General features: G+C 41.3%; 1 protein-coding gene across 1 annotated transcript in view; it reads left to right on the top strand.

The window, feature by feature from the left end:
• xkr4 (XK related 4) overlaps nt 1–21,069 on the top strand; it is a 66,826-nt gene extending 45,757 nt beyond the window's left edge. Inside the window, exon 3 of the mRNA XM_052549178.1 lies at nt 15,708–21,069. Coding sequence (XP_052405138.1) covers nt 15,708–16,660 — 953 coding nt within the window. The 3' untranslated portion in view covers nt 16,661–21,069. The remainder of the gene's footprint in view (nt 1–15,707) is intronic.
• The last annotated feature ends 772 nt before the right edge of the window (nt 21,070–21,841 follow it).

Below are 21,841 nucleotides of genomic sequence, written 5' to 3'. Positions count from 1 at the left end.
AAGGATTGTGCTGGACCCGATGCCCTCTAAATCCTCCTGATCGTTGGGGAAGAAAGAGGAAGGGGCAAAGTCCCGCTGCGGCCGGACCACCCCAGAAGCTCTCTCGCCTGTCTGCTGTGCGACCTGGGCCCACTGTTGTTGCGTCCACGCAAAGCGCCGTTGTTATGGCGAACACAATAAATATTTCACATTTTCAAAAAGAGAGCACTTTTCCTCTTCCACACTCGTCGGTGTTCAGGCCCCTGATCAGCGGTCTGCCATCCGACACTATCCAGCCCCTTGTCACGCGGGCCGAGGCCTGGCAGGCCATCCCCGGAGTGTCCAAGTGGGTGTTGGGGATAATAAAACACGGATACTCACTGCAGTTCGCCCGAAGACCCCCGCGTTTTCGCGGAGTGATTCCCACCTCGGTAGAGCCGGACGATGCTCAGGTCCTCCGCACCGAAGTGATGACGCTGTTAAGGAAGGGAGCCATAGAGATAGTTCCTCCCTCAGACAGCGGGTCGGGGTTCTACAGCCGTTATTTCCTTGTCCCCAAGAAAGATGGCGGTCTCAGACCCATCTTAGACCTCAGACATCTGAACCTTTCCCTCATGAAACGGAAGTTCAAGATGTTGACACTGAAGCAGATCCTCACGCAGATTTGCCCCGAGGACTGGTTCTTCTCGCTGGACCTGAAAGATGCTTACTTTCACATCCAGATAGCCCCCCATCACAGACGATTCTTGAGGTTCGCGTTCGAGGGTGTGGCTTACCAATATACAGTCCTTCCCTTTGGGCTGTCTCTAGCTCCCCGCACTTTCACGAAGTGCATGAACGAGGCGCTCTCCCCTCTGAGACAGATGGGAATTCGCATTCTGAACTATCTCGACGACTGGCTCATTCTAGCCCAGTCACGAACCGAGCTAGACCACAACAGATCCATGCTCCTGAGCCACTTACAGTGCCTAGGACTCAGGGTCAATTTCGCCAAGAGCTCACTGCTCCCCAGCCAACGTATTACGTTCCTGGGAGCAGTTTTCGACTCCGTCAATATGAGGGCGGTCATATCACCAGAGCGCGCTCTTGTACTTCAGCAGCTCGCGGCCTCTGTCAAGAACAAAGCCTGTTTCCCTCTGAAGTTCTTTCAGAGGATGCTAGGGCTGATGGCTTCCGCCTCCCCAGTTTTACAGCTCGGCCTCCTACGAATGCGGCCCTTGCAGTACTGGCTGAAACTCCGGGTCCCACCTCATGCTTGGCGGCACGGCCGCTTTCGCATCAGGGTCAACCAGGCCTGTCTAGCAGCCCTGGAGCCTTGGATGAACCCTGTTTGGTTCAGTCGTGGAGTACCCCTACAGGCGGTTTCCAGAAGGACGGTACTCTCAACAGATGCGTCCAACCTGGGTTGGGGTGCTCTGTGCGAGGGCAGACCAGCCTTCGGCTCGTGGTCGCACGAAGAAAGCCATCTTCATATCAACTGCCTCGAGATGCTGGCAGTGGAACGAGCCCTTCAATCCTTTCAGGCAATCTTGGAAGGGCGCCACATCCTAGTCCAGTCGGACAGCATGACAGTGGTGTCCTACATAAATCACCAAGGCGGCCTTTCGTCCAGCCGCCTCTGCGCACTGGCAAAGCGCCTCTTGGAATGGGCATTACCCAGGTTGCGATCGCTCAAGGCGACACACATACCTGGCAAGACGAATCTGGGAGCAGACATGCTTTCACGGAGCAATGTCCCCTCGGACGAGTGGATGCTCCATCCCCAGACAGTTCTCAAAATCTGGGAGATTTTCGGGAAGGCAGAGGTCGACCTCTTCGCCTCAGAAAGCAACTCTCATTGCCCAACTTATTTTTCAAAGGAAACAGATGCACTGGCCCACAACTGGCCCAGCCTCCTTCTTTATGCTTTCCCCCCGATTGCTCTGATCCCTCAGGTCATCAGACGAGTCAGGGAAGACAGACACAGAGTCCTCCTAGTGGCCCCACTCTGGAGGACCCAAGTTTGGTCCTCGGAGCTTTTCAGGCTTTCCATGAAAGCCCCATGGCCGATCCCCCTGAGGCGGGACCTCCTCTCTCAGGCGAACAGGACAATCTGGCATCCACAGCCAGAACTCTGGGCTCTGCATGTATGGTCCCTCGATGGGAGCCTCTGAGCCTCCCCGGGGACGTACTACACACCATTGCTCAGGCAAGAGCCCCGTCTACAAGACGCCTCTATGCCCAAAAATGGTCAGTCTTTGTTGACTGGTGCTTAGCACAAAACAAAGACCCTGTTGAGTGTGATGTATCTCCGATACTGTCATTTCTCCAGGAGCGTCTAGAAAAGGGTCTCACCCCTTCCACACTCAAAGTGTACGTAGCAGCCATTGCAGCATTTCATGCTCCTATTGCTGGCCAATCAGTGGGTCGACACAGCCTCATTGTGCATTTCCTGAGAGGTGCTAGGCGGTTGAAGCCCCCACGCCCTCTTACCGTTCCCACTTGGGACCTTCACACGGTCCTTGGAGCACTCAAAGGACCTCCCTTTGAACCGCTGCGGTCAGCTGACCTTCGGCCCCTAACGCTCAAAACCGCTCTGCTACTTGCTCTAGCATCGGTCAAGCGTGTTGGCGATTTGCAGGCCCTCTCGGTGAGCCCTGCATGCCTTGAGTTTGGGCCCAATGACTCTAAGGTCATTTTAAAACCCAGGCATGGCTACGTACCTAAAGTGCTCTCGACGCCATTCAGAGCACAGGTAATTTCCCTCTCAGCTCTGCCTCCGTTGTCAGGTGAGCGGGAGCTGGATTTACTCTGCCCAGTGAGGGCTTTGAGAATTTACATTGAGCGGTCTCAGCCGTTCAGGCAATCTGACCAGCTTTTTGTCTGCTTTGGTGACCGCACCAAAGGGTCTTCGGTCTCAAAGCAACGCCTCTCGCGTTGGATAGTTGAAGCTATCGCTCTATGTTACTCCTCTATGGGCCTTGAGTGCCCCATAGGAGTTAGAGCCCACTCTACTAGAGGGATGGCCTCTTCATGGGCCTGGTCTAGTGGTGTCTCTATCAAGGACATCTGTGAGGCGGCCGGCTGGTCCTCGCCGTCCACTTTTGTCAGGTTCTATAACTTGGATATCCCGACCTTGCATGCTCGGGTTCTTTCGGTTTGATACGACAGCCTCTAGCAGACTCTGTCATCATACCACCTCCAGGGAGCTAGCTCCCTCTCAGCAGTGTAGCGTCAAGGGTTCGATGGCTCCGGCCCTCTCACTTATCCTCTGGACCCCAGGGTGTTCAAGTTAAGTCTTGTCGTTCCCTACCGTGGCACGGCGCGGTTGAATTCGTTCCCCATACGCAGTATGAGTGAAGTATCGAAAGGGAACGTACTCGGTTACGAACGTAACCTCGGTTCCCTGAGATACGGAACGAGTACTGCGTTATATGCCGTGCCACGAGGCTGCGGGTTCAGTGTCGTCGCTTCAGTCGTATGACCTGATTTCCTCTGGCGATTGCCTGCTTATATAGCCATTCGCCCCGCCCATTCTGGCGGGCTTTGGCGCGCTGCATCGCCACAGGCTCGCGCAGCTACGCAGCGCTGTCATTGGTTTAAAAAAGTTTACAGATTAAACCAATGGCAGTGCAGTTGCACTGCGTTATTGAAAAAAGGCTTCAGTATCGAGGAAAAAAGGAGCTTTTCCCATACGCAGTACTCGTTCCGTATCTCAGGGAACCGAGGTTACGTTCGTAACCGAGTACGTTTTAACTCTTCTGGGCTGTGGTGTCAAAGGCAGCAGACAGTCCTCCCCACAACCCCCACACACACAAAATATTCACTAAAAACATCTACCACATAGTGGAATATCTCCATTTCTTTAGAATATATGGTTACAATCTCAGACAAAAATGCAAAAAGAACTGTACCATTAGGGGCACAACAGTTCATAACTGGGGCAGCACCCTCAGAGGGACATCTTTCTTAGTAGTACCGTAAGGGTACATACTGTATTACTACTTGTAAGGTAGGAATTATCGTTAGTTGTTATACACTTACATGTGCAATTAATGCATTTTTTTTCTGAAAGTCTAGATTTGATTGTCCTTTCTACCAGCAGTAACTACCTTTACAATGCTAACCAATCCTAATTCCCTGGTTCGTTACTTATAGTATACAAAAATATTCCAAAATCAAGGTCACATTCTTACATTAAGGATACGTTTCCAAAAAGCATCATTAGCCAATTATGTTCGCAATTTCTGTCATCACCTACATATACTTACAATTCAGTGTTTCCCAAAACCATAGTTCCAATGAACATTTCAAACATTCTCAAACAAAGTCACTAACGTATAGATCTAATGCTCTCGACATGTGGTTAGAAGCATACTTTATTGTTAGTTAACATGTGGACCCAAAAACTAGAATACAAAAATAGCAATAAAGCCATCAGATGCCATGTATGTTATTAACAGCAATTAATTTAATCTCAATTTTGATATCATGATCTCATCATGATTCATTAGTAGAAGAGTTGTGACTAGCTAATTTCTCCAACGATGCATCAGACTATTAAATAAGCAACAAGTTATGTTGTTTTTATAAGCTTTTCATCAATCTAATTGGAAACAAAGCCGGGTTGATAAGGTAATGCTAGACAAATCTTCAAAAGAGGCAGATGGTGTTAGTTAAACTAGATATCCAAGTAAAGGATTGTATATACTTTGATTAAAGAGTCAGCAGTTGTTACATTTAGAAGTAAATCAGTTGTTTTCACTTGTGCACTCACTCAATGTTTGTCAATGTTAGATTGCCTATTATCTGGTATCATCGGTTGCTTAAATGCCATTTTAACTCAACAAACTTGCTTTACATATCAGTCTCTTACTGTATAAGTGGGCGGTTATTGGATAAGAAGTAGAAGACTGGGTTTTGTAGTTTCAAAGAGCTGAATTTTTCTTATTGTTACTAAGAACACTAGGGTATATTTATGGGACACTTTAAAACCTTGAGTTTGACATTGTGGTGACCTTTCAGCCAGCCCCCATTAACCAACACTCATAAAAAATGGTCATGTTACCAGAGCGGTTCATAAATGGGCAATCTGTTGATTTGTGCTTTTGTGCTCCGTGGATTGCAGAGCCCCGTCTAGCAGTTAAAGCTTCAGGACCTTTATGTGCTGTCTTCTGTTCTTCATAATCTTCCATAAACAAAAGTGCCCAGGGACTGTCAGGATTTCCTCCCATCAAGGCCGAGAAATGATTTATGAAAGCAGGGGTCCCGGGCTCCTAATGCAACAGAGCTGCGAATATCTTCTTTTTTTTAAGCGTGAGGATCTAAGCGTCTGCTCCGTGTGACAGTGGGGGCCGGTCTGGAGGCAGTTTTGCTCGTGGTGTTTGGTAGAGCAGAGCGGAGAGCCGTCTGATGCTCCAAACTCTTTCATCAGAGAATTTCCTTTGAGATTTGTCGCACTTACGCTTACAAGTCAAAAACAACATTGAGCAAAGTGTAAAAATTTAACCCAGCAGCACAGTCATAATTCAAAAGGCTTCTAAATAGACGAAACAACTCGGGTTCCATTTGATGGCAGACGCGCTGTGGTGAAATGTAGGACACATTTGATTTTTGCTTTTCTCTGACTCAGGCTGTCTCTCATTCTCTCTGCAGATGCATCCTCCCTAACTTTATCAGTAATTGTCACAGTAAAAGATGCTGTCAGTCAGTTAAGCAGTATCTTTTCTCACTATTTTTCCCTTACGTGGCTTCTCTTTGGACCCCTGCCAGAAATAAAATCTCTCTAGCTGCTCACATAAATAATGGGCCACTCAGCCATAACCATTTCCTGCAACACTTCAGCAAAGGAGAAAGCCTTGATCATAACATACACCCAGTGGACTGTTTTGTTCTCAGCTGCAACTATTCTTCACATTTCAATCATTTTTGTCTGTATGCCATAAACACAAATGTGTCCCCATTGTTGGGTGCAAAAACACATTTTATAGGCAAGTTTTCTTTTTTTCTTTTCATTTCTGATTTAATGGCAATCAGGTACAATTGTAACATTTTTGTCAAATCAGCATTGGTATTCAAACCATTTAAATGTGCCAACAGAAATGCATGCAGCTCTTTAAGGACCAAAAAACACTATAAAAGCAAGTAGTTCCATAAAATATACACTATATTTGAGATTTTTTTTAAAGCCATACAATTAGGGTTGCCACCTTCAGATTATCCACATTTAAAAGAAACAATAATGCAGATATCTTAAAGGGGGGGGGGTGGAATGCTATTTCATGCATACTGAGTTTTTTACACTGTTAAAGAGTTGGATTCCCATGCTAAACATGGACAAAGTTTCAAAAATTAAGTTGTACGTTCGAAGGAGAATTTCTGTTCCAAAAATACTCCTTCCGGTTTGCCACAAGTTTCGGAAAGTTTTTTTCGAGTATGGCTCTGTGTGACGTTAGATGGAGCGGAATTTCCTTACATGCACTCAAAAAAATATTTAACCCCAAAAGCTAAAACTTATTTAATTCAATTAGATGTCAATTTTCCATCCAATGTAATCACATAAATCCAACGCAAAAGTTAATATTTGTTTAAGCTTCACCTTTTCATGTTCAGTTAACGTAAATGAATTAAATACAATATATGAAAACTGATGAACTGTGATTTAAGCTTGTATAATACATAAACTTTACTCATTTTCAATAACTTATTGTTACTTGCTTTATATAAGCACCTTACATTTTCTTAATTCTATTGAATAAATGGACAAAACATGTTACATTTTCAAACCTTTATTGTTGTAATTGAAAGTGACAAAAGTGAAAGTGACGTGACATTCAGCCAAGTATGGTGACCCATACTCAGAATTTGCGCTCTGCATTTAACCCATCCGAAGTGCACACACACAGAGCAGTGAACACACACACACACACACTGTGAGCACACACCCGGAGCAGTGGGCAGCCATTTATGCTGCGGTACCCGGGGAGCAGTTGGGGGTTCGATGCCTTGCTCAAGGGCACCTAAGTCGTGGTATTGAAGGTGGAGAGAGCACTGTACATGCCCTCCCCCCACCCACAATTCCTGCCGGCCCGGGACTTGAACTCACAACTTTTCGATTGCCAGTTCAACTCTAACCATTGGGCCGCAACTTCCCTATTTTTATAATTTTAGCTAACTTGGCAGGTCCTCAACCCAACCACAAGCTCCACACTTCACCACAACGGTAACTCGCACAAAATACACTAATATAAAGTCTTTTAAAATGCCCATATAATAGAGCATTAGACATGAAAAAGTCTCCTTATTATCACATTTTACTAAAAACTGCATAAAATAACACTTTATTTCAACATTTTCTCTCCCCATATCCAGTCCTGTGCAAAGCATGATGGGAAGTGTAAAACTTATTTTGAGGTACTTGATTGAAACATGTTCTTTCAAAATGAAAACTTTATGTTAAACCAATGAGTCACAGGTTTAAGTCAGTTTAACATGACACAATCATGTTGAACTGAAAAATAGCCAAAATGGCATTAATTCAACATGAATTGTTCAGGTAAAGTGAACAAATGTGAAAAATCATTTTTTTGAGTGTGGGTCCTTAGGGTACGTCTGCCGGAAGAGCGCACGCTCCCATATAGCAGAGCAATGAGAGGCTGAGCACAGACAATCACTGATCAGAGCGAGAGCGTCGCAAAATGTCACAAAAGAAGTGTGTTTTTGGTTGCCAGGGCAAGACAACCCTGCACAGATTACCAAAGAAAAAACAGCATTAAGGGACCAGTGGATGGAGTTTATTTTTACAGAGCATCAACGGAGTTGTGCAAGTGTTTGTGTTTGTTCCCTGCATTTTGAAGATGCTTTGTTTTACAAACAAGGCCCAGTTTGACGACGGATTTGCATATCGTTTATTTCTTAAGGATAATGCAGTCCCAACGAAAAAGGGTCACGATCGTGTGTTGGAACTGCAGGCGGTGAGTAAAACTGCTTCAAATATCTCTGCCTCCTTGTTAGTGCGTCCCCTCCCATGCCAGAGACCCGGGTTCGAGCCCTGCTCGGAGCGAGTCGTTGCTGCTGCTGCTCTTGTTCAGTTTCAGCCTCTGGATCTGATTCTGGATCATAAATAAACGGCTGAATCTGACTGTTAGCCATGGTTTGTTTTGGATGATGTTTTTGTCCTCACGATAATGTCACAGCTTCCAAACGCTTTCAACGCAAAAGCCTACTGGCGCTTGTGATTTTTTAGCTCCGCCCACACGTCACGCCTCCAGGCGCTCGTGTTTTTCCGGGAAAAATCGTTACAGACTATCTTTCTCTTATGAATATAATAAAACTAAAGACTTTTTGGAGTTATGAAGGATGCAGTACTACTCTATAGGTACTCAAGATTAACAGGATATTGAGTGAAAACGAGCATTTCACCCCCCCTTTAAGAAGCTTGGATGTGTCTGTCACTTTAAAGGTATGGTTCACCCAAAAATAAAAATTCAGTCAGAAATTACTCAGGTTGTTCTTAACCTGCATGAAGTTCTTTCTTCTGTTGAACGCAAAAGAAGAATGTGGGTAACAAAACAGCTGCTTGTGCCCAGTAACTTCCATAGTAGGGAGAAAATATACAATTGGAGTTATTGGGGACCGGAAACAGTTTGGTTACCCACATTCTTCAAATTATCTTCTTTTATGTTCAACAGAAGAAATAAATTATTTAACGTGATGTGATATTCAGCCTAGTATGGTGACCCATACTCAGAATTCATGCCCTGCATTTAACCCATCCAAAGTGCACACACACAGAGCAGTGAACACACACACACACTGTCAACACCCGGAGCAGAAGGAAGCCATTTATGCTGCGGCACCCAGGAAGCAGTTGGGGGTTTGATGCCTTGCTCAAGGGCACCTAAGTCGTGGTATTGCAAGCCCAAGATTCAAACCCACAACCCTAGGGTTAGGAGGCAAACTCTCTAACCACTAGGCCATGACTTCCCCATTTCAGGTTTGGAATAACTTGTGGGTGTTTAGGGTGAACTATCACTTTAAGTCAGTCCACCGTGAGCAACTGAAATGCTTCTCTGCAAACTGCGCGTTCATCATTTGTTACTGGACAGACCCATTGACTTTCAGTGACTTTCCCATTCAGCCCTACATCTGGAGAGCCTCTTGTGTTCAAAGGGCAGGCCAGGCGGATGTGAGCCACGCAGGTTTACCGCATGCTGCGTTCCTTGTGCAAGAGCCTTAACGTCGCATGTTCTGGAGACTCCGTTGCTATGGAAACAAAGACGTCAAAATGCAATCACACACAAATGAGCTTCCCCAATACTTTTTATGAAATTTATTTCATTTTAATTGTTATTAGTATTATCCTGCCTGCAAAATCCTTGGCCTTTGTAAATTACAGGACAAATCGCGTCCCGTATTGATTTGATACGGACAGGTGGCAACCCTACATACAATAGATTTATTTATATATATTTTTTTGGTAAACTATTCCCTTAATGTTAATTGATCTGATGGGCCTGTAGAAGTAGATGAAAAAGATACTGCAGTGATGCTGTGGTTTGCATAACCCTGCTGCTACTACACACCCAACAAACACACACCAGTCACACAAACACTGTCTATGCCCTCCTCCCCTCTCCAAATTACTGCAGCCCTCGTGAGCAGGAGCAGCAAGGGGAGCATTACGTCACTGCTGCTGCTCTTACAGCTTCGCACACTGGACCGTGGCAGGTTCCCGTGGCGACCGTCTCCTCAGGATGCGCTGCACGTGCGCAGGATTCAAGGGAGGGAGGAATACATGCACCTTCACTGTCGTAGAGAGCATCGGAGCCAAGCCGCAGGCCAGATAGCCCAGAGAATAAGAATTATAGCCTGGCCTCTGTCAGTTAATTACCCCACTTTGCAAAGTAGTCATTACACCCCCTCAGCTCTCTCTAGCTACTAATGGGCCAGATTTAATCTAAGTGGGTTAAACACGTAAATAAGCTATTGGAAAAAAACTCACAGAATAAACAAACACTAGAGAGATAGATTTACTTTTAAATAACTCTGGTATTTTAATATATTTAAAAATGTTATTCATTTCTGTGATGGCAAATCAGAATTTTCAGCATCATTAGTTCAGTCTTTAAGTGTCACATGACCCTTCAGAAATCATTTTAATTTCTTATTGTCAGTGTTCTGATCTGAGCTGCTGAATATTTTTGTGGAAACTGGGATACATTTTTCTCATGATCGTACATGGAAAGTTCAAAATAGAAAGTTCAAAAACAGCATTTATTTGAAATCTTCTGTAGGGTTGCAAAAGGGTGGAACATGTCTGAAAATTCCCAACGTTTGTTTCCAAAATAATAAAAAACACAAATTGTCTGCCTTTTTGCAAGCCTGATGCTGTCACTGTTAACCAATTTAATGCATCCTTGCTTAATCACACATTTTTGGGGCATTTAGAATCACCTGATTCAAATATTTAGGTTGAGAACCAGTACCTTGTAAAAAAAAAAATGAAGATTAAGAATTGGGAAATACTACTGCTTTGTAGAGTATCTGCTTTTGAGACACAAATTCGAAGAGAATATTTTAATGTAATTCACTATAAATGAAATTGTAGCAGAATAGTTTGTCTTGGCTTGCTTCAGATTCAGCTGTGTAAACACGGCTAATCTGTTCCACGAGGAGAAATAATGTTATCTTTTATAAATATCTTAGTTTATGAGAAATTATTCACTATCTGTATTGATTCAAATCTTGGGTCCAGATCTGGACTACAGTCTTCTAACTGGTGTGTGTTTACTGTTGTGAAGACTCGCAGTCCTCCACAGAGGATGTGACCACTGCTCGCCAATCGTTCCGGGGGTGTCAACATCACACAGTCAATTCAACAGATAAGATTCTGAGCTTTTAATCGCTCTTCAGACTAATAAAAATAGATGCCCTGGGTGTGCATTCTCTGTTATGAATGTGCTCTCTTATGCAATGCTATCAATGAATATCTTCACCCTTGATTGTCTGCTTTGTTTGGTGTAGAGTGTCCATAATGCACAGCTCATCTGAATACAGATGGCAGAGAAATGGCATATCTGTCTGTCACGGCTTTTGACGAGCGGTGGGCTTGCAGCCTCTGTGAAATGAAGATAATACTCACCTTTATTTGGACACAAATTAATCCATCTTTGCACATTCATCATTTCACATGAGGACTCGTTCTATTATTCATGGCCATGGTGTTATCTTAGGAACGTGAGATTTAGCATTTTTACTGATGCCGTTTGAAAGGAACTGATTGGCACTGAAGCTTCCTGTTATCTTAACCTCTCCTCAGCTTGCACTACAACTTTATACAGAAGGGCGATAAAAAGGACATTATTCTGAAATCTGTGTATTGTATGTCTTGATATGTGTTGGTAGGAATTTCAAACAGAGAGGTAAATATGAGAATATTTACACTTGGTATTCATTTAGAATTAATGAGGGAACTAATGAATTCAAAGTCTGTCTTGGTAGATAGATAGAATAGTTCAGTTCAGTGAGAATGTCAGATTTATTAGTCTTTTTTTCTGACCCGAGAAACGTTTCAGAGAGATGTTTCAGGTTTAATATGTGAGAGAGCCAGCCATATGCTGCCTGTCTGGAACTACAGATGATAACAGAGACAACATAATATTTCATGACTGCTAAACATTTTAATTCATCATTCACTGAGAAACATTAAATAAAAATTAGATTAGGTTCACCTGCATACAAGTATTTTTCTAAATTTATGTCGACATGTTTGGTTCTCCTTGCATTAACTTATTTTCAAGATTTTTTTTTTTTTTTTTTTTACAATTTGTGTATTTTTTATGTTTAAAATAAAAAAATCTCTTATGCTCACCAACTCTGTATTTGATTAAAACGGAAATATTGTGAAATATATTATTAGAATTTAAAACAACAGCTTTTCTGTTTAACGTATTTTAAAATGTAAAATGTATTCCTGTGATGCTAAAGCTGGATTTCTCCATTTCACAAGATCCTTCAGAAATCATTAGAATATGATAATTTGGTGACAAGAAAATTTCCTCTTATTATCAAGATTCTTTGATGAATATTTTAAATAAACTGCATTTATTTGATATAGAAATCTTTGGCAACATTATAAATGTGTCCTTGCTAAATATAAGTAAAAGAAAAGAAAAAAAAAGTAAAGAAAAGAAAAGAAACATCAGTGTTAGTGTATTTTGAAGAGCATCACAATTATGGTAAAACAGGCAAAGTGCAATCACCCCAAAATGTATTTGCATATTTAAACCATGTCTTTGCATTATATAACAGAATATCCAACCAAATTACATTTATTTAAAAGGTAAATTTATTTTATTTTTCAAAATATTTCACAAAAAGAATTATGTTACAGGGATAGTTCACTCAATAATGTTTATTTTCTGTCATCATTTATTCATGTCATGCCCTTTCCAAATCTGAATGACTTTATTTCTTCTTCAGAACACATCAATGGGGTCCAGACATGTACTTGTATGTTCAAAACATATTTTTTGTTCCACAGAAGAATTTCAGACATTTTTAGAACAACATATGGGTAAATGATGACAGAATTTTTCATTTTGGGTTAACTATCCTCTTTTTGGTGCTGCTGACCTTGTTTAGACAGTTTTACTATATTAATCTTTTATCTCAGTGTCAGCATTAAACTTGATATTGATGATAGACTGGACAGTGTGTGTAATCTTTGTATTCTGTCTCACTCACTCACAAGAAACTGATCACTCCAGCAGCTTGAGCACATAACAATAGCTGCCAGCTTCACAAGAACAGTGTGTCACAGCGGTAAAGATGGGCTTCACGCACCTGTAGTCACTGCTGGCTGCTTTACTGTACTCCATCTGATGCAGAAGGCTTGTTAAGCCTCCTCCATTAAGCACAAGCAAGTTTTTTGGACAACATGATGGATAACATCTCACTCATGGGTCAGTGAGTCATAAATGTGGAAAGGTGCTGTTAAGCAAAATTCCACAGAGGCTGTTTTCCCTGAAGAAGAAATAAAACAAGATTCATCAAAATGAATCACATCTCTGGAGTCACCATTTATCAGCTTTGATTAGGACTGGAGCTTGTAAACCTTGGTGTGGTGTGATTCACTAGAGGGTCTAGATATGAAATCGCATTCATTATAGGGCTGGATGTGATACGCACAGAAGTGTCAGCCATTGACGCACAATTCCACGGTCAAGCTACTCCATTAGCCCACTTCCGACTGTATTCTCCAGAGTCACGAATACATAAAGATGTAGTAACGAGATAAATGCATTTGCATGCCTTGGTGAGCACTTCCTATTCTGTGTTGAAAACCAGCATCCTATTGTATCTGGGCAAAAAGTGCTTCACATATCAAGCTATATTTACATTACAGATGGTTAACAGGAAATGCACAGAAGAGCAAAGAATGTTTCTTTTGGGAACATTCAAAATTGCAAAAATATTCTACTTACAAGTTATATTTACATTTATATATTTACTTGGTTTACACAACACATTTCATGTTTAATTTCAAGCTGTTCAATGACTTGGTTTCTTTCTCCTTGGTAAAAGACTACACTAACATTTGATAAATTGTTAGTTGTAAACAATATGTCTCAGTACTTTATTTCCGTAATTCAACTCAAATTGTGAAACTTGTGTATTAAATAAATTCAATGCACACAAACTGAAGTAGTTTAAGTCTTTGGTTCTTTTAATTGTGATGATTTTGGCTCACATTTAACAAAAACCCACCAATTCACGATCTCAACAAATTAGAATATGGTGACATGCCAATCAGCTAATCAACTCAAAACACCTGCAAAGGTTTCCAGAGCCTTCAAAATGCTCTCTCAGTTTGGTTCACTTGGCTACACAATCATGGGGAAGACTGCTGATCTGACAGTTGTCCAGAAGACAGTCATTGACACCCGTCACAAGGAGGGTAAGCCACAAACGTTCATTGCCAAAGAAGCTGGCTATTCACAGAGTGCTGTATCCAAGCATGTTAACAGAAAGTTGAGTGGAAGAAAAAAGTGTGGAAGAAAAAGATGCACAACCAACCAGGAGAACCGCAGCCTTTTGAGGATTGTCAAGCAAAATTGATTAAAGAATTTGAGTGAACTTCACAAGGAATGGACTGAGGCTGGGGTCAAGGCATACAGACGTGTCAAGGAATTTGGCTACAGTTGTCGTATTGCTCTTGTTATGCCACTCCTGAACCACATACAACATCAGTGGCGTCTTACCTGAGCTAAGGAGAAGAAGAACTGGACTGGTGCCCAGTGGTCCTCTTTTCAGATGAGAGCAAGTTTTGTATTTTTATTTGTATTTCATTCCAAGGTCCTGGAGCCTGAAGGAAGGGTGACAAAGCTCATAGCCCAAGTTGCTTTGAAGTCCAGTGTTAAGTTTCCACAGTCTGTGATGATTTGGAGCACTTCATGCTTCCTTCTGCTGACCAGCTTTTTGAAGATGCTGATTTCATTTTCCAGCAGGATTTGGCACCTGCCCACACAGCCGAAAGCTCCAAAATTTGGTTAAATGACCATGGTGTTGGTGTGCTTGTCTGGCCAGCAAACTCCCCAGACCTGAACCCTATAGAGAATCTATGCGCTATTGTCAAGAGGAAAATGAGAAACAAGAGACCAAAAAATGCAGATGAGTTGAAGGCAAAAGAAACCTGAGCTTCCATACCACCTCAGCAGTGCAACAAACTGATGACATGCCATGCTGAATTGAGGCAGTAATTAAAGCAAAAGGAGCCCCTACCAAGTGTTTAGTACATGTACATTAAATTAAGATACTTTCTAGAAGGCCAACAATTCACAAAAAAATTTTTTTATTGGCCTTATGAAGTATTCTTATTTGTTGAGATAGTGAATTGGTGGGTTTTTGTTAAATGTGAGTCAAAATCATCACAATTAAAAGAACCAAAGACTTAAACTACTTAACTTAAATTACATAAGTTTCACATTTGAGTCGAATTACTGACATAAACTTTACCACTACATTCTAATTTATTGAGATGCACCTGTATGAAAATAAAGTAATTAATGGGTGATTCATTGAACTATTAATTCAAACAATTTGTTCATATTGGCTGATTGATTTATAAATAATTTATGAATGGATCGTTGATTTATTGACTCAGATGATGTTCTACTCTGGCATTGTTTAAAAAAATTTTGTTAGTGAAACAGAAATATATATTAATAAATATATATATATATACCAACGAAAAAAGGTTTGAAAATAGCTGCAAAACAGGGAGAACACAGACTAATTTTCTTCTTTGGGAGAACTGTTTGGTTCACAGCAAAGTGGGGGGCAAAGTCCATCACAGTTCACACAGTGTCCAGCAAACTACACTCGACAGAACCTGGATGCACTTCATCTTCTAGGTTAAAGATACAGTTCTTCTACTGTAGGTTGGGTCAAGTTATGTTGTGTCTGTATTGGTACAGAAAAATACTGTAAGTTAAAGGCGCACAAATAGAAAATAAACAGGGTAATTTCTCAACACATCCAACATATTTTTTTTTTCATAAATTGAATTATAGGAGCTGGTGTGTGTCAGTTAAATAAATCACTAAATAATTTCACATTTTCTTTACATACTGCACATAAATACTTTGTGTAGTTCTCTATGTGCTCATATTTCTTGAGTTGATTGATAGGGATACTTAGGATTATGATGTTCAACTATAACCCATTCTTCTCTCCTTTTATTTCAGGGATGACAGCAGCTGCTTCTCTGGTGTCACTGGCCTGGGCTCTGGCTTCCTACCAGAAAGCCTTGCGTGATTCCCGCGATGACAAGAAGCCCATCAGCTACCTTGCCGTCATCATCCAGTTCTGCTGGCACTTCTTTACTATCGCCGCTCGCGTAGTGACCTTTGCTCTCTTCGCCTCCGTGTTTCAGCTCTATTTCGGCATCTTCATCGTGCTGCACTGGTGCATCATGACCTTCTGGATCGTACACTGCGAGACCGAATTCTGCATCACGAAATGGGAGGAGATCGTCTTTGACATGGTAGTGGGAATCATCTACATCTTCAGTTGGTTTAACGTGAAGGAGGGACACACCCGCTGCCGTCTCTTCATCTACTACTTCATGATCCTGCTAGAGAACACAGCCCTGAGCGCGCTGTGGTACCTGTACCGCTCACCACCCAGCACAGATGCCTTTGCCGTGCCCGCTCTGTGCGTCATCTTCTCCAGCTTCTTCACTGGCATCGTCTTTATGCTCATGTACTACGCTTTCTTCCATCCCAATGGGCCGCGCTTTGGCCGCTCGGCCAGCCTGGTCCAGCTAGAGGACCCTACTGCTACCTTCGCGCTGCCCCCAGAGGGCGCCACCAACTCTCTGCGCTCCAACCGCGGGGGTACACTAGCCAGGGACGCTGACCGTGAGGCCAAGTACAGTGAGAGGGACGGTTGTGTGCCCGTCTTTCAGGTGAGGCCCACCGCACCCTCCACACCTTCCTCCCGTGCCCCACGTCTGGAGGAGACAGTCATCAAAATAGACTTGTGCAGGAACCGCTACCCTGCCTGGGAGAGGCACGTACTAGACAGGAGTATACGTAAAGCCATCCTGGCCATCGACTCGTCCCCAACCCCGCCGCGCCTCCAATATAAAGACGACACATTGGTTCAAGAGCATCTGGAGTACGAGACCACCTTGTAGCCTGCGCTGTGGAAACACACAAACATTAACACATTACTGTCCACTGAAATAAACAGCAGGACTGTGGCAATAATGTTCCTTGCATACATAGCATCTAGCCATGATGTTGATTGTCATGGACAAGCAAATATAGGCGCAACATATTTGTGGACAAATGAAATAATCAATCTTTTCTAAGCCGTTCTTTTATTTTTTATTACTTCTGTCTTGTCAGGGAATATCTGGGTTTCTAAAAGTCATTGCACTGGCTGATATAGACCATGAACCCCTCAGTCCTTCTCAGTGTTGTACAGATCTTCAGTCCCAGAGTTGATCCTCGATCCGACGTCTCCAAGAGGACATCCAGAACACTTCATAGTTTGTCTCTTACAGCAAATGCAAAACAAAGACCTTTCCCTTTGAAACCAAGCATCCAGTGCACACAAACCAACCGACTATCCATCGCACTGGAGAAACAGTGGTCCAAATATCACGTTGATGGTACACAAATAAAAAAATGGATGACTAGACTGATTATCTGTTTATCCGTGCTGTAATCTATTAGTAGTGTTTCATCAGCAGTTCTGTACCAGTGCCAAATGCTACACTCACACTGACTCCACGCTGAACTGTGGCTCGACCACATACTGTATATATAAACAGGGCAGCATTTCAACCATCTACTTGAATCCTGTACAAAGAAAAAAGAAAGTATGCGATTATCACAAGAGTCCAAGCCACTTGGGACAACAAAACAGGGAGAACACACACTCATTTTCTTCTTTGGGAGAAGACAATAGGCCAAGAAAATGCTTCCTGGCAGCTCCCTTTGGCGATCCGGCCTCATTCACCTCATTGCTGTGGGCTGACAAGGAACTGTTTGGTTCACAGCAAAGTGGGGGGCAAAGTACATCACAGTTCACACAGTGTCCGCCAAACTGTACTCGACAGAACCTGGATGCACTTCATCTTCTAGGTTAAAGATACAGTGTTCTTCTAGGTTGGGACAAGTTTTGGCGTGTCTGTATTTGTACAGTAAAATAAGTTAAAGGCGCACAAATAGAAAATAAACAGGGTCATTTCTCAACACATCGGGAAAGCCGGCGAAGTGTACTATTCCAAACTCTGCAGTGTGATGAAGACTTTCTCCATCAGACTCTTCAATTTCCAACTCGTGGTCTTCAAATCAAAGTGTTAGGGATATGTAGTCTGCGACAGAATGCAGACTTACTAATGATCTCCGAATGACGCTACGGGCCCTATGGTTCAACAAATCACATCTGCCTAAAAGAGCACTGTATCTTTAAATCATTCAGAAGCATCCTTTATATACGAAAGTGTTGGAGTTTTAAACTTTCCGTTCAGTTGCAAGTGCTTCTATGTGTCTTAATGTCAAATATCCGAAGGATACGTGGAGGTGCTGGCAGAAAAGTAAAAAAAGAAATAGAAAACAAGCACAAAACTCGTCACAGGAAGGAGCCTGTGAAGAATTTCTTTCCACTTACGTTGAGAGACAAGGTGAAATATTACTGCGACAGAAGCTAGATGTGCCTGTTGTGGATAGTTTGCGATTTTGAAAGTGTGGGAAAAAATTTTTTATGTGTAACGTTTTTATACTCTATTTTCTTTGGTTTTCTTCTTTGGTTGTTGATGGATTTTAAATGTGTCTTACAAAATGGTTGATTTTAAGGTGCACATTATTTTGCTTAATGCCATTTAACTGTGTGGAGAGATTTGTTTTGCTTCAGTTGGTCATACCTGAACTGTAATTTGTAGCTTTGAAACACTCCTAAGGTGTTGAAACGTCCTACCATTGGTGGCAATGAACTGAAATGATAGTTGTTTTAGCCTGCAGCAATCTGCACATTTGCAGATGAAGATCCTAATTGTGTTGCAAATAAAAAAAGAAAATAGAACAGAAAAAAATATATATTTAGATGAGATCGTATGAATCTACGTAGACCTGTATATTTTAGCTATTTTGCTACTTTCCTCTCTCGTCAGCATTTTTTTCCCAAATGTGTCTTATACTTTAATTTCTCTGTGTGATGGATGATGATGATACTTTGTCTCTTGGCAAAATTTTCCAAACAGCCCTCAAAAAGAGTCTCCTGTAGTCAGAGCACAAAAAAACTTGTGTTAGCACACTAATTAGGCAATTTTCAGATTTAAAACTGCTGCACCACCTACACAAGACCATTTTTGAAGGAAGTCGAGTGATGTTTCGCACACCTCTGCGATATTACGTATCCATCATTTTCAAAAGCATCCTACCTTTTTTAGCTTTCCCATAAATACCATGCTATTTTTATATCAGTGATACCCCAAGCACACTGCGTTTTGGTTCATTTGATTAAGAGGAGCATCCTAATGGCAACACTTGCTGTGTCTGTGAGTTTTGGTGACATTCTTCGTTATAAGGTGCAAGGCCTCAATAATTGTTTTAATGTTGAAATATGACATAAATTTAAAACATTCAACAATGTGATGCATTCAGCACATGCAGAATGAATCAAGGCCTTTGCACAAAAGGCTGTGTAGATATTCAGAGATGCTGATTTTTAGCCGATTTTGATGGCACATTCTCCAGATTATTAATGATAATACTATTAGTCAAAATGATTGGAGAAGTCCTGCATACCTCACAAGAGAGAAGTCAGTCGTTTTCAATGGAAAACGACGAGGTCATGAAAAAAAAAAAAAAAACACGTGGATGATTTGCTTACAATAAGACCTTTAACATTTATTTAGAAAACCGAGAGTGTGAATTTTAATATCCACTGTAATAATTATGAGGCAGGGGATAGGAATTTAGCCCAACACGTATCAAGTAAAAGCTATTCACGCAGTTTACGTGCATAGGTAGACCTGCGTCATAACATTAAGCTAATCATAACGTTACAGCTCAACTATGTATCTTTATTTTGCACTTCTAGTTCTATTTTTCTATCTGGGTTTTTATCAATAAACCTAGAGATTTCATAGTCAGCCATTTCTTCGCTCTGGAAAAACTTCATACCTGTAACCTACCTCAAAGCGGTACTTTAAACAGACCACTCTCTAGCTCCAGTAGTTGATGTGTCTGATATGAAGGAATTTATTGCGATGGAGTTCCGGTGAATGAGCGGAGGAGATGAAGACTGCTCTGTTTCTTACCGGTACATCAGTAAAGCAGAGTTCAAAAGCAGGACTTATTTCAGCAGGACAACATTCAATTCATGCAAGCTGCTTCGGTTTTATTTGCCTTAAACAACGCTTGCATTTTGTGGATTCATTATCAGTGATATTTTCTGTTTTTTTTCTTTTGGTTTAGTTTTAATCATGCATATTATTGTGGTCATGCTAGTGTGATGACGTTACATTATTGATAAGCATACATACTGTGCTCCCTGTAAAAAAAAAAAAAAAACACGATGATTAGGTATGTTTTAAAGCATGGCTGCTGGTTTGAGCTGGTCCTGAGCAGGAGCTCATGTTAGTTGCAAAGGACCAGCACATGACAAGCTTAAACCAACTCATAGCCAGCTTAAACCAGCAGCCTTGCTTTAAAAAATAACCAGCAAATTCTGATTTGTTTTTTTTCAACAGGGCTTATACTGCAAGCAGAAGAAAGCAGACTGAAATAAAATAGCATAGGCAGACAAACAATCATAATGACAACCCAGATCAGTCAGGGGTCACGGGCCGTTACTGTAACAAGATAGTAAGCATTCTGAATCAGTTAGCAAACACCGAATAACTTTTTATTATTCGTTAGAGATGCTTTCTTTTGTTGAATAAACAAATTGATCCTCCCTCACATGTAGACATAAATACTTGGATAGAATTCTATACACGGGGGTAAAAAAAAAAGACATTTAGATAAATGATAATCGGCGGATATTTATAAAGCACGAGATTATTACAAGCACAGTTATTGAATGAACTCGGTGGCGTTCAGTTCAGCGTTCAGAAATTATGTACAGACTTCACTGGTATTTCAGTTACAACCGACGTTCCGTAGTGACTTGCAAAAGGCTACTTAACTGTAAATAAATGTATGCAAATGTACATGTGTAAAAGAACATTCCTCTCTTGAGTCCTGGTTGTGAAGGGTGTCTATTAACTAGAGATCGGCAGTTACATATGACATTATACAGATAAAACTAGTGTGGTGTATGTGATGTAATAAATGACATAAAAAAAGCAAAAAACAACAACAACAAAAAAATGTTTATTATTGGTCTCTTAAGTAAGTTGTATCGTGTGATGAAAGTCTGAAGTGCGTAAAATGCATCAAATCTGTTATCTGATTTTATTGTAAATTGAAGAGTAAAAACAAAAAGAACGTTACATTTTTGTACATATTGGATTTTTGTAAATTTTTATTTGATTCTAATGCAACACAAGAGTACCAAATTCATTTAATAAAGTACACTGTGGCCATTTTATTAGACTTACTTGCAATCTTCTTTCGGTTTCACAGTTAATGTGTGAATAAAGTGCATTTGAATTTTTAGAATGTCAGTAACTATTTAAAGGTTGGAAAAAAGCACTGGTGATGAGCAAATCTGCTTTTTCCGAGCAAGGCTTGGTGATTAGTTTGTCTGAATATGTATTCTCACACCTCCTATGATTTAAGGTTTTACACCTTAATTAGAAGAGAGACTCCTGGAAAGGCTGAAGGAAAATTAGGAGCACATGTATAATGCAAGAAGAGATCATGAATAATAAAGAATTTCTTCCAAAAAAAAATACATTTTATTTTTATTTTTCCAAGTGATTTTTTGGGGGAGGGGATTTACAATGGATGCACAAATGCTGTAAGTTAATACCAAACTGATTTATAAATAGCAACACTGGTGTATTTGCATATCATACACCAAACACACCGGATGTGCACAGAGATCACAGGACAAGGTGACGAAGACCGCGCTCATGCTGGCATTTGATCTTTGTCACACACAAGATATTGTCTCCCAAAGGATCTTGGAAGAGTGGTTTATGGAGCACGAGAGTGCATTAAAACTGTTCTACCAACATTGAATCCATTGGAATATATATATATATAGAATCTTTTAGAAAATCACACATTTACAGCCATTATTTTCACACTGAACAAATTTGACTACTTATTAGATTTGAACAGCCTTGATGTAATGAACTTGTAAATCAATACATTTCAGGAATGATAAAAAACCTGTATGCTTTGTCATCTGAATA

This window comes from Carassius gibelio, chromosome B2, assembly GCF_023724105.1.
Source record: "Carassius gibelio isolate Cgi1373 ecotype wild population from Czech Republic chromosome B2, carGib1.2-hapl.c, whole genome shotgun sequence".
In the NCBI taxonomy this organism is placed as follows: domain Eukaryota; kingdom Metazoa; phylum Chordata; class Actinopteri; order Cypriniformes; family Cyprinidae; genus Carassius; species Carassius gibelio.
Note: the sequence above shows the minus strand (reverse complement) of the source record. Positions and strands in the feature narration are given on the sequence as shown.